This window comes from Monosiga brevicollis, genomic scaffold, assembly GCF_000002865.3.
Source record: "Monosiga brevicollis MX1 MONBRscaffold_26 genomic scaffold, whole genome shotgun sequence".
Classification (NCBI taxonomy): Eukaryota; class Choanoflagellata; order Craspedida; family Salpingoecidae; genus Monosiga; species Monosiga brevicollis.
This window is the reverse complement of record NW_001865063.1, coordinates 329,303-342,180: the sequence shown is the minus strand read 5'-3', so window position 1 is coordinate 342,180 and position 12,878 is coordinate 329,303. Positions and strand designations below refer to the sequence as shown.

The following is a 12,878-nucleotide window of genomic DNA, read 5'->3' as shown; positions in this document are numbered from 1 at the left end:
AGCTCCGCGATGGAATGCCAGAAAAAAGAGAATTCAAGGCCGACCCCGAGCGAATGCCCATTAAACATTCTTCTTAACACGTGTCGAGAAAAGATTCTTGTTGAAGACGAGGCCGCTATACAGCTGGTCGACTCACGCGAGCATTCCATGGCTGCTGGCCCGCCGCTTCACATCCAGCCTGATGCAACTCCTGAAGCTGTAGCGAATGCTCTGGCGTCACGTCTATGTCGCGAAGCACGGTTTCAACAATATGGCATGAGCTGGTCTTTCACAATCTCTCCTCTGGCTAGCATCTGCTTACAATGCGATGCAATCCAGCGCGTGGAGCAACATTCATCGGGTTCTTCCTTGGGGGTGTAGAAATCATACTTCCAGTACCTAGCAAAGGGGCGAGAATGAACCCAATTGGTCGAAAGCGGCAAGGTGACCCAGTGTGAGAGCATGAGGACACGGCGCAATGAGCTCAGGCAACCCAAGCATACCAATAATCAGGGCTTTCCGAGCGACGTGCTGTGCGCTCGTCAAAAAGGCCAAGCACGAAAAAGCGCTGGCGCTCGCGTGCATCGCGAGTGTCCTCCCGCTCAACGCCGACTTTGTGCAGGCTATGCGCCAGCTCTCTGAAAAAAGCGCCGGGGTCCAGTTTGAGCAGCACAGCGCAGCTGGTGAGCTCCCACAGGGAGTGAAGAGCAGACGGGAACAGGCACTCTGTTGCTTGAAGAAAAAGATCACGTACAGATCATCTGCAAAGGTATCACCATTATGCAAAATGTCGCGGGCTCGATTCTTGATGCCTTCACCAAAGCGCCGAAGGGCTTCGTGACTCAAGATGTTGGCAGCTCCACCGCTGTAAAAGTCGTTGCCCTCCACCAAAAGGCGGCGGCCCAGATAGTGGGGGTCGGTCGGTTGCATTTCTATTTTCAAGGCACACATCGAGATGATGGTTAGCTCAGCGCGCACATACTCTGTAGACGCCGTGGGCGCTACAGCGCGATGCATGATCAGTGACATCGGGTCACGCTTCGGGTCGGTGATTCAACAACCCTACCATCGAGCATGTCTCGAAGATTGTCCATGAGAATTACGGTATCATCGTCTGCGCGGATGAACCAGTCGGCCTTGTTCAGCAGGTGCTGATAGAGGAAGGACCAGGCCATGATGCTTTTGCGCCACAGGAAATGGCGGTTCTCCTCTTCTCCAAGGGTGAGGACGACCGTGTTGAGGCCAACTTGGTGGCGGGTGGTCATGAACAGAAGAACGTCACATTGTGCCCCCCAGGTCTGGTTGATAAAGGCCGCTTTGGTGGCATGGTTCTGGGGACTGGTCATGATCCAGCAAGCAATTCGGTGACGGCGGTGAATCTTAAGTTTGGTCGGCTGGTCGGGGTCTGCTTTAGATGCGGCCACGTAGTCGGGCAAGTCACCCGGCAATTGAAGGTGTCCATGATCCAGACGGGGCTCGTGGTCATGTGCATCGGTCTGCGCTGTCGGGAGCAGACTGTCCATGTAGGTGCGGTTTCCTGTGACGCTCCAGAGCTGAAAGCAGTCGGGGCTGCAGGTTTGGACAATCACCGTGGGTTCCTTGTCCGCGTTTGAATGCTGGTCCACATCCATGCAAAGACCGCTAACACGGTTGCGCAGCTGGCCAAAAACACCGTTGGGTGTACTGGGTACAAAGTCCCAGCGCTGGCCAGGAGAGTTTGTATTGCACGCAGCTGCGCGAATGGGTTGGCCAGCCTGCGTGCCCGTGGCCTCGAGGCAATCATTCTCAGCGTAGCCGCCTCGCAACTGACCGAGTGCTGTCCAGGCGTAATGCTGAAAGGGACCACCCAGGCTGCAGGAGCGCAAGATCATGGCATCGCGGCCACCCGTCTCTTTTGACTCGAGGCATCGGCGGCCCAGGAAGACGCCATTAAGAAGCTGACTGACTGCTTGCAGTGAGACCTCGTGGGGGTCCAAGAGCCCCTCGTGGACGAGAAACTTGAACGTCTTTTGCTTTTGATCCTCGTTATTCAACGCGGCTACGTCACGCCAGGTCAACGGTTTGGCGGCCTCGGCTGCGTCAATGCCCAGCGTTGTCTCGAGCTCTTCGTGGGACAGCTTGCCTACAGGGCCAGGCATGGCGGGGTGAGGATTGACCGACAGAGCGGAGTGAGGAAAAAGGGCTTTTGAGCTCGGCTGTGTGAGTGTCTGGCATGGTGAATATGCACCAAAGACGTGGCGTACCTTGAAGGTGAGCTTGCATCAGGGCAATGAAGGGCCCAGCTTCTATCTTTGGGACGGGGTCGGGAATGCCGTCGAGATCCTCGTCCTCGATGGGCTCGGCCTCGGCTTCGGCCTTGGCCTTGGCCTTTTGCTGGTCCACTTCTTGCCTTCGATCAAGAATCTGTTGGATTTTGGCCTCTAATGTTTTCTCGGCCACGTCGTCGTCGTCTTCCTCGCCTCCAGGGGCATTTCTGGGTTTCAGGGCGTCGGCGACTTGATCGAGGCGTGTCCTGAGTTCTGTTATCTGCGTTCGTGAACTGCCTTGCATGTTGTACAGCTCCACTTGAACCTAAACACGTCGTTTGGCCAAGGGGGTGAACATTTGAATTGGCACAGTTACCGTGTCACCATCATCACGATCCTCGGGCAGACCTTGTCTAAGCGCTGTAGCTCCTTGCGCAGCTGCACGACTTCGGTGCCGTACTTGTCGGCAATGAGCTGGAGCAGCTTGCGCGGGTCCTCAAGGTCGGTGGGCTCGAGGCTGTATCAGGGCGGTACCGGAACCAATGAGTGTGCAACCGTCCTTCCGCGGTCGAGGCGCGCAGAGTTCATACTTTGCCTTTTGCAGTAGCTCTGCAGCGGCGCGCACGTCATCGTCGTCAACCGCCAGGGCCTGCCCGGCTGGCTCGGGTTTAGCTCTGTCACTAAGAGCAGCATTGGCCTGATGTCCCTTGAGCAGGGCCTCTACGGCGATCAGGGGGTCGGAAATGGAACGATCAGGCATGGGCAGGGGCATATGCCATTCAACAAGAACAAGCCAATGGCGCAGACCTTCGGAAAGCGCCAACATGCGGTCCAGGCTGGCCAGCATATCACGTCGATGTTGAACATGCTCAGCCTGCCTGGAGCGGTCGGTGAGCATCATCAAGCAGCGGAGCGTGAGTTGGCGGTGCCGCCGATGGGTCCTGGCCCTGGCCTGTAGTCAGCGAGCGGCGAGTGCCCATACTTTGTCTGGAGCGTGTCCACAAGGCGATGGCCGACGTGGAGGACCTGAACCAAGCCCAACATGGCGGCCACCAGAATGGCGGCCAAGATCAGATAGCTCGTCCGTGAGCGTGTCTGAAGCATGGCGGCAGTGGTGGCGAGAAGCTGGAGTTGCCTGCACAAGCCGGGCACACCAGCTCTGGGAGAATGAGGGCATTCCCCAGTCTGCTTGCTGGCAGTGGGAGCCAGGAACAGCGCGCTTTGAATTACGAAGCACGCAAGCAAGCAAGCAACCAAGCGTATCGATTGCCCAGCGACAACCCATCCATCCATCGTCTCCTTCTTCTCCCTCCTGGGCAGTAGCATAAGACGAGCGAGTGGCGACGAGGAGTCACACATTCGCACGCGAAATAGCAGCGGACATCTCTCTCTGTCTCTGCCTCTCTGTCTCTCTGTCTCTCTCTGTCTCTGTCTCTGTCTCTGTCTCTGTCTCTGCCTCTCTCTCTCTCTGTCTCTGTCTCTGTCTCTGTCTCTCTCTCTGTCTCTGTCTCTCTCTCTCTGTCGATGCTTGCATGAATGCATATGTACAGGTAAAAGGCATTTCATGTCCGCGTTCTCGCGGCTGTTGCTTCTTCGTGGTGGCTTGAGCTCGTTGGCCCCCAGCAGCTTGCCCAAAACTCGTTTCTGCCGACCCGAGGGAAAAGGCAGGCCAGCACAACGGCTTGGTGTTGGTAGGATCGCACAATAGGACGACAAAGGAGCGAGTCTCATTCGCTCCTCCGTGTCTCGCCCGTCCACCACGCTGCGCGGCGCAACGCAGTCCTTGCCTCATTGGGCTGATTGTCTGCCTCTTGACAGCTGTTTCGGCGCGCCTCGTGTGTGGCAGTGCACTTGCTGAGCTGTCTTGTCCGGTGGCCAATCATCAACGCAACCAACATGCTCAAAAAACCAGCCAAGCCCTTTGCCGCCTCATGGCTGGCCATTGCTGCCCTCTCCATGTTTGGCGTTGGCATGCTCATCGCCTTCCAAGCTGGCGTGCGCACCGGACGCTCTCGCTTTTTGGTATCCTTTGCCGCCCCCGCCCCCATAAATGTGCTTGGCACGCATCGCCAAAATGCCCTGTCTCATGCCACACCCTCCTTGACCCTGTGCAATTATACAGAGTCCTCAGCGCAGCGCCGGGCCGCGTGCGCTGCGCGCACAGGACGAGCTCATCGAAGCCCCACTCGCGGCCAGTCAAACCGATGACGTTTGTCCGCGCTATGCCTCTCCATTTGAATCCATAATGTGGACTCGAGTGCGTCCTCACGTCTGTCCCCTTTTGCTCCATCTCTTTTGTGGACAGGCCAATCTGGCCGAGGCTGAGGCCCGGGAGGAAGAGCTGCGGGAGCGATCCTATGAGCTCGTATCTCATGCACAGGATCTGAGTCATGCCGCCAACGGTGCCGTCCAACACATTATCAACGACTTGATTCAGGCGCACCAGGAAATTCGCCAAATCAATACCCAGCATCGCAAGCTCGCCAACAACGTCAAGGCCCTCACGCAGAGTCTGAGCGCCAACAACAAGGTTCGTTCCTGCAGCTTCTCAACTGCCAATCCACCTGCGCGGTGCTGTTGGCTTGTTCCAGCTTGCGGTGTATTTGTTTGAAAAAAAAAAAAAAAAAAAAAAAAAAAAAAACTAAAAAAACTAAAAACTAAAAACTAAAAACTAAACTCCGCATACCGCTCGGCCCACCCTCGCCTTGACCGAGCCGTCCCGCCTGTGTGCATCCGTAGCGTCAGGCTGCCGCTGCCTCGGAATCGGATTCCACTGACTTGACAGAAATCGTACAACAATTGCGTGATGTGCTGCGCCAGCGTGCCAACACGGAGCACGCCGCCGATGTCTCACCTGAGGACCTTCAAGGTGCGCTCAAGGACATGAATGATAGCCCCCAGGATTCCGCCGAGGAAGATCAAGATGGCTTTTGGGAAACAGACGCGCCAGTCCAACCTGGCCAAATTCGCGTGGCGCGCAGCGCCACCTGCCTAGGTGCGATCATGACCCTTGCCTCCTCGGCCAGAGGGCAACACTATTCAAAGGCCACGTCCAGGTCCCTTTGGTTTCGTCACGAAATAGTCAAGTCCACACACGCACACGCACACGCACACATAAACATGCTGTAGGACTTCAGCGAATGCTTATGCCTGTCGGTGCTACTCGCTTCGCGTCCAGATGGCTATGACAGCAACCGTTTGATCGTGTACAACTGCAATAGCAAAATCAAGTCGCAATACTGGACTTTCCACCAAGGGCGCATCATCACACATTCTGATCAATGCCTCGACACCGCTGGTAAGCTTGCTCTGAATTCGCTTCAATCTAGAGCTACCTCGACCTGGTCTCATCTTCAGCTGGCGGGCCCGGGAATTGAATGACGCAGCCGTGGAGGTGGGTGCGGTCGTGCGCCTCGCCCAGTGCGATGCCACCAAGTCAACACAGCAGTGGGAAATCAAGGCCTTTGACAACTTTGCTTGGAACGTGAGCAGTCAAATCCGTACAGCACAGGGGGACTTGTGCTTGACGGCGCCCAGGCCTTACGATGAGGACATTGCCTCGGTGCGCCTCGTGCCTTGCGGCCAGCGCAGCTGCAGCCAGCTCTGGCACGTCCATGCGTTGGCGGTGCCACAGCAGCAGGTCGACCCAGATCGGGCGCACGACGACACGGTTCACGCACACCAGCTACGGGCTGCCATCGCACGCAATCCCATGCAAACCGTGTGGACACCTGCCGATCGCCGCGGCGCACGCATCTTTTGTTGGATCATGACCAATCCAGCCAACCACGGGGAAAAGGCCGTCGCCGTCGAGCGCACCTGGGGCCGACACTGTGACAAGCTGGTTTTTGTCACCACGGAAGAGGATGCCGCGTTTCCCACCTGGTTGGCCACATTGCCCTCAAGCGAATCGCGGGCCATGTTGTGGCGCAAGAGCAAGTACGCTTGGCTCCGCGCTTATCGGGAGGAGCTGAATCACTTTGATTGGTTCATCCGAGGTGACGACGACACGTACATGATGATGGACAACGTGGGTCACTTTCTGCAGCAGTACGACGCAGCAGAGACCCACTACTTTGGACGTCGCTTCCTGTTTACTGACTTGAGCCTGCAAGCAAAGATCCCCTTTTACTCGGGTGGGCCCGGTACCATTTTGTCGCGAGGCGCACTGCAGCGCCTGGGCCAGGCCGTGGACCAGAACATGACGGTCTTGAGTGATCGCGACACGTTTGCCGACGACTTGGAACTGGCATTGGCGCTCAACCGCCTGGGAATCATGCCCAAGGAAACAGTGGATGAACGCGGTGGCCAGCTCTTCATTGCATTGGGTCTCGAGTCGGAGCGCAGCATCCGTCGCCAAGACGACCCTGACAATTGGTTGGTGCAGGTGCCGGCATGCTGCAATGAGGGACTTTTCAGGGGCTTGCAAGTCTTGATGACGAGTAGCTTTGAGGCTCTCGGAAGAAAAAAGCCCGGGCTCAAGTTCAGGCCCACGCTCACGGCGGACTCGTTTGTCTTTCCTGATCCTGCAGGTTTTGGGATTACAGTCCCGAGGCAAAGGAGGGCCCGGATTGTTGTGCAGAGCGCTGGCTTGGCACCCACTGTACGTAGCTTGTGTGCGGAGCTCGGCTGCTGCTGCTGCTGTTGCTGCTGTTGCTGCTGCTGCATCCCTGCCCTGATTGTTGCGCGCCCTCATGTTTTGTGGATCGATGGCGGTATTTGTTGACCATAGATGCTTCTGCCAGCTACATGTACAGCCTGGATGACATGCACCTGATGCAGTGCGAAGGGGCTGGCCCAGTGGACCTGTGATGCACCAAACACATGAACCAAGGCCTGGGTCTGATCGCGGAGAGAACAGGATCAAAAGCCCAACCATTGCCGTATACGCGCTTGACCACGGTAAATGTAGGCGATGAGTAGATCCGTGATGCCGAGGAGCACTCACGAACAGAAATTAAACTTGCTAAATCCGGGTCGACAGGTCCATCACCCACGCATCCAAACCGAGCCACTTTTGCAGTCAATTGTGGCTGGCAGGAGCCACATACAAGGCTACAACACACATACATACCCGCTCTACTCGATGCCTACAGTATGACCGAGTCGATCCCCATATATGTGAGAGAGAGAGAGAGAGAGAGAGAGAGAGAGAGAGAGAGAGAGAGAGAGAGAGAGAGAGAGAGTGTGTGTGTGTGTGTGTGTGTGTGGTACAATTACTTCAACTTACCCCTTCATTTTCAATCTCATTTTTTTCAAGACACACCAAAAAAAATCAAAAATTTTTGGGCATCAAACGGGTTTTCTGTTGTGTGTGACTGAACGGACACTCGGCACTCGGGGGGAGGGGCTTTGGTTTGGGGTTGGAGCTGGGCGCTGTACTTGGGCTGGCGCATGGTGGGCAAGGTTGGTTTGCGGCATGGTGAGCTTGTTTGAATATCCTTGCAGAATGGCTTTCGTTCGTTTTTGGTTTGCTATGTATGTCCTTGTTATTCATTGGAGGCCCCCGGCACCCTGCCTCGCTGCTTTCAACCAGGATTCGTCGCACGACAGCACGGCGCAAAGCTGCAGATACCAGTGTTGAGCACGCTAGAGCAGCCCAGCCCTGCCGAGTGCAGCCGTATCGGAGGATCTATGCTCACATCACCCAACGGTGCGAGTGCCCGGCGCTGTACCGGGTCAAGCTTCTAGGCGGGTGGGGCGAATGGGTGTCGGAGCTGAACGATGCTGTCTAGCACCAGAGAAATCGAGGGTCTACTCGCTGCCATGCCCGCCGGGGACAACAAAAGATCAGAGGTGCCCGGTACCCAGGCCGCGGCTGCGCCTGCTACCAAGTCAATCTCTGTCAACGCCTCCGCCAGCCACATCGTGCAACCTGATGGATATCACCTGAGTCTCACACTGCAAATTGACAAAGAGTCACTCGCCAGTGCCGTTGAGAGCATTCAAAAGCGGCGTTCCTACATTATGCAACTCTTGGCTGAAAAACGTTTGTGCCCCCAGCTGGTTTTCCCTCATCTCGGTCTATGATTTGCTCGTCAACAACGGCAGCTGTACTCACCCGCCCTTTCCTGGCCTCACCCCCGCTGGCAACTCGCAGAGATACTTCATAGCGCTCTACGAGAGAACATGGCATCCAAAGTTTTGACTGAGAAGCGCGTTTGTGCCGAATACAAGCTTAGTATCAAATTCTCCGACCGGTTGGTGCTCGCCCTTGTGCCATGCCCTGCTCGGTCCCGACTGGCATGTGTGGGTCTGAAGTGCCACCCTCATTTGGAACGGGTCGGCAGACACCTGGCCTGGGATATCTACATGACGATTCCGAGTAAAAACTTCTCCTGCTTAAAAGAAATCAATATTCTTCCCGTGATCTCGCCCGGGAGCTTTGCTGCTGCTAGGTTTGTGTGCAACATGCCGCGCCTTGAACAATGATGACCTTGCCCGGTTGTTTTTGGCATGTCTGAACTTGATTGACCCTCTGCTTTCGACCGCATGTGACGCAAAAATGCCGCAGCGAAAGAGCATTAGAGGCGGCTGTCGCTGTGGCGCAGCAAAGGGCCAAAGTGCTCGCGCAACAGAACCAGAGCCAATTGGGCCGTCTCAACAACGTGTATCACGATGTCAAGGAACACAAGCAGGACGACGGAGAAGTGGTGGCCTGTGCTAATGTTGTTGCCACCTATAATCTGCTTTGAGTTTAGGATCCGGCTGTTCACGTGTAAGCGACGCGCTGTGCTCGTCTCTTTACTGTATTTGCGTGTAGTGTGTGCGTGGGCGTAATTTGTTGATCCCTTGCTGGCCGTTGGATCATGTTGTTCTTCGTTGCTGCGGGGTGATTGGGAGTGGCTCCTTGTTCGAAGCTCCTTTGATCCAATTTTTGGTGTGCGTGCTCACGCCTGCTCCCACATTGTGTGTGTGTGTGGCGCGTTTGAGCAGTTTTCTTTTTCTTTGTGGCGTCTCCCATGTTTTGCACGTTCGTGCTCAGACTGCGCCGCACTCGAGCGGTGGCATTTTCCCTCGGGTTGAATCAAATCATCTCATATTTTCTTTCCCGTGATTTGAGACAGCAAAGTCGGTATTCATTTGCCGCGCGTATCAATCCAGTCAATGGGCTCTCAGAAAGAAAGGAAGAAACCAAGATCAGGTCTGTGTTTAAAATTGGCTTTGGGTCAAGTTTTCGGGTAGGGGAAAAGCAGTCAAAAGACCCACCTGCCTTTCCCGTCTTCTTTGTAGGAAACACATGCGGGCAAAAGAAACAGAACATCGCACGTTTCCACACAAACAAAGGGGGACTGAAGTCATTTGGTTTGCAAGAGAAAAAAAAAAAGTAAAAAAGCTCGTGAAGAAAGAGCAACCCGTAAAAGGAATGGGCAGCCTCAAAGGGAAGGCTGCTCAGCGTGATGCCTGGGCAGCCTGGCATGGTGCTTCCAAACCCAACGCGCCTCGATCACATTCCGGCCTAGACGATTTACTTGCGGGCAGACTGGGGCAGGTTGGCGCTGTTGAGCCACTCGTTGCCCGAGGCCGAGGCGCGAGTACCACGCTCAATCTTCTCGGGCTTGGCAGCAGGGGCCGCAGCGGTCTGCAGGAGTTCAGGCTTCTGGAGGTAGACGTAGGCAAAGGCAGCCAGGGCCGCCATGCTAACAAATGGAAGGAGACCGGTCAGGTCACCATCGTCCTCAGCCTCGGTAATGGTGACTGAGGTGTTGTGGGCCTGGACGACAAACTGGCGGTCCTGGGCATCAGTAAAGCCAACATCAAGGACAAGAGCAAAGGTGGCGGGCTCGAAGCGCTCCGAAGGGCGGAACTTGTAGTTGAAGCTAGCCTCCTCTCCCGGCTCAATGCGGTCGGCCAAGAAGATCAGAGAGAGCTATTCAAAGACAAGGTGTGTATCTGTGAGACTGAGGTGTTTGCAGGCGATTGCGATTGCGATGGCGGTGTGAAGCAGTATCGCCTCCACAGTGACGTTCAGTCCCAACTCACGTTCTGGAAGGACTGGGTCATGTCCTCGAGGGGACGGATCGAGGCAGCCATGGCGTTGACAATGATGGGCTCGCTGGCGGCGTTGCGAACACCGACGACGGCAGACACGATGGAACCGGCAGGAAAGACTAAATTTTTTTTTGTTTAAAAAAGGGGGCGTGGTTGGCACAACATCAAACAATGAGCGTCGTGGCCAACTCGAGTGCTGGGAATGGCTGGGGGGAGATTGGACTTGTGGGTGCACTGTGCAGGTGCGGGAGACAATGGGCGTTGTGGAGCCAAGACTCGGGGTCTAGGCCAGGGGCCTAGTCGCATTGGTCAGCACGCACCTTTATCGACATGGGAGGGGAAAATGGTGGTTGTGGTCACAAGGTTGGTGAGGGAGATCTCCTCTTCCTCAACCTCAAGATCATCAAGGACGATGGTGTCCTCAATGTCCTCATCCTCCTCGACATCCTGAGCTGCAACCACAAGAAGGTTCCATCGAGAGGCGAGGCGGTGCGCAAGGTCAGTAAAGTCATTTTTCTTTTTTTTTTTGGGGGGGGGGGGGGCGGGGGTCGGGGTCGTCTTGAAATCGACAAGAGCATGTGCGGGGAGGCCAATGCAGAGAGAATGGCCCGCGATTCGACATACCATGGCTGAGCAGGGCCAAGGGCGCCAGCAGAAGGGCGAGCAGCAGCACGTTGCGGCAGAACTTCATCTATCACATCAAACCAATTGGATGGCGGTGAGTTGTGGCAGTGCAGCCAAGAAAAACCAATCATGTCTTCCATCAAGACTCCATCGAAAAAAAAAAAAAAAAATTGGCTTGCACTGCCAAAAAACCAAATCATATAAATCCTTGTGAACGCCCACATTCCAAACGGCCAAGAGGCAAACAAGACGGGGTGTGTGTGTGTGGCGGGGGGATGTGTATGTGGGCAGGTGCCTCGATCCAGAGAGCGAGCAACACGGAAGAAGTGAAGGAGGCAATTCATCAGCAATCGCAAATCGGCTGCCACACAGCACATGTGGTCGCCGATGGTGTAGAGCCAGTGACCTGCCGAGTCGTTCGTTGTCTCATTGGCTCGCTCGATCCCCCTCCCAGTGTGTGTGTGTGTTGCACACGGTCAAGATGATTTGTATCCTGGCCAACAGACACACAATGTCCAAATGCTTTCCAGCGGGAGTTCAATCCGTGACCAGCAGAATGGCCCTGGCTGCCGTTTACGACCACAGGGGACGTACGATGTCGGTGTCTGGTTTGATCGGAGAACGAAAAAATGCTTTTGTTTGCGCTTGGGCTTAAGGTTGAGATGGATGCTCTCTCTGGATTAGGAGGTGTGTCGGGTACTTTCTCTGAAATGAGTATCACGAAGAAATGTATCTCTAATTTGCATTATATTTTGCTCTGAGGTGTCTCCACATTCCAACATCCTCTCTGTATGGAAGATGGCCGCATGTGCCCGCTCTGACAAGCATACGTGTTTGCCTTTCCTCTCTGACTCACAGTTGTTGTCGTGTACACCCGGTCAATCCAGACCCGAAGCAGCTATCATTTCCATCCAAAAAATGTGCTTCAAGCTAATACAAAATCAGACCCTTGGAAGCAATTTGTTCGTCTGACATTTCAAAAACCGCTCTTGATACCGGTACTTTATATGCAAACTTATACCTACCATCAGGGCTGATCCGCCGTTGCATGCTTATTGCCCGAAAATCTGTGCATGTGACATCTCTTTGATCGCACCCATGTATTTTTTTTTTACTCTTCTCTTCTTCTGGTTCTCCTTCTGCTTTTCTATTTTTACGTTGCACATCCAAGCACGTCTGTCTGATCGTGCTTCCTCAGTTGGCCCTGGACGTATGCGGATGAGGTGGATGGGGTTGACGTGTCGAGGTGGGGTTTTATGTTGATTTAGAGCTCTTGGCTATCAGCTGATCCGCGGGTACTTGGTTATTTTCTTTTTGCCTTCCCTTTGCCATTTGCTCTTGACTTCTTCTTCTTCTTTTTCTTGTTGCCCTTTTTTTCTCGGTCTCGATATCGGCATCGGCGGGCTGCTTGACGTGTCTTGCTTTGTGTGCGTGGTGACTGATCACTTGTGTTTGATACGCTCTCCTGATCGGGGCCTTGCAGCGACGCCAGAACGTTTTGGTTGAAAGCATCGCTGTCGGTTTTTTTTGCTTTCAGTGGTGTGAGACCACTGATCTCGCCTCGCAGTCGACAACGTGCGCTGGACAACCAACCAAGTACACCTGTCCTTGCAACTTTCACGGACGAGTTGTACTTGGAGAGGGGGCTCATGAGATTGTTGGTGGATAGAAGATACCGTTACCATGAGTGATGATGGAGCGCAGCTGTGGAGGGCGTGTCGGTCATCAGATCCACAAGAGGCGCTGCGGCTGGTGAGCAGTTGGGACCAACAACGTATCCGAGATGCTGCCCAATACAAATATGAGGTACGTATGCTGTTTGGTATGATGTTGTGTGATATTGATTACACTTTGAATATGTTACGGATATGGTATAACATGGGACATATACTGCATGTTTGCATCATTGGGTGGTCAAACACCACTACGCAAGGCCTGCTGTAACGGTCATGACAAGGTGGTGGAGATGCTGTTGAAGCACGGTGCTGATGCTAAAGCCAAGGACATCGTCAGTACAGGACCTCCCTCCCCCCGTTA

The 12,878-nt window shown here is 54.6% G+C and overlaps 4 protein-coding genes across 4 annotated transcripts; 2 read left to right on the top strand and 2 right to left on the bottom strand.

The window, feature by feature from the left end:
• Positions 1-115: 115 nt before the first annotated feature.
• MONBRDRAFT_28452 (uncharacterized protein) lies at positions 116-3,072 on the bottom strand (the record flags this gene model as incomplete). The annotated part of the gene is made up of 8 exons (XM_001748840.1): positions 116-222; positions 302-378; positions 483-617; positions 734-980; positions 1,046-2,101; positions 2,223-2,550; positions 2,634-2,742; positions 2,816-3,072. 8 exons carry the CDS (start codon positions 3,070-3,072, stop codon positions 116-118), a joined length of 2,316 nt encoding a protein of 771 aa, XP_001748892.1.
• Positions 3,073-4,121: 1,049 nt separating this feature from the next.
• Positions 4,122-7,037, top strand: MONBRDRAFT_28451 (uncharacterized protein; the record flags this gene model as incomplete). The annotated part of the gene is made up of 9 exons (XM_001748908.1): positions 4,122-4,277; positions 4,348-4,482; positions 4,531-4,755; positions 4,965-5,220; positions 5,404-5,523; positions 5,612-5,787; positions 5,812-6,602; positions 6,758-6,828; positions 6,958-7,037. The coding sequence occupies 9 exons, from the start codon at positions 4,122-4,124 to the stop codon at positions 7,035-7,037; spliced, it is 2,010 nt and encodes a 669-aa protein (XP_001748960.1).
• A 912-nt stretch (positions 7,038-7,949) lies between these two features.
• Positions 7,950-8,920, top strand: MONBRDRAFT_28450 (uncharacterized protein; the record flags this gene model as incomplete). The annotated part of the gene is made up of 3 exons (XM_001748907.1): positions 7,950-8,214; positions 8,326-8,425; positions 8,740-8,920. 3 exons carry the CDS (start codon positions 7,950-7,952, stop codon positions 8,918-8,920), a joined length of 546 nt encoding a protein of 181 aa, XP_001748959.1.
• Positions 8,921-9,693: 773 nt separating this feature from the next.
• MONBRDRAFT_28449 (uncharacterized protein) lies at positions 9,694-10,908 on the bottom strand (the record flags this gene model as incomplete). The annotated part of the gene is made up of 4 exons (XM_001748839.1): positions 9,694-10,095; positions 10,209-10,336; positions 10,538-10,669; positions 10,842-10,908. 4 exons carry the CDS (start codon positions 10,906-10,908, stop codon positions 9,694-9,696), a joined length of 729 nt encoding a protein of 242 aa, XP_001748891.1.
• Between the last annotated feature and the right edge of the window lie 1,970 nt (positions 10,909-12,878).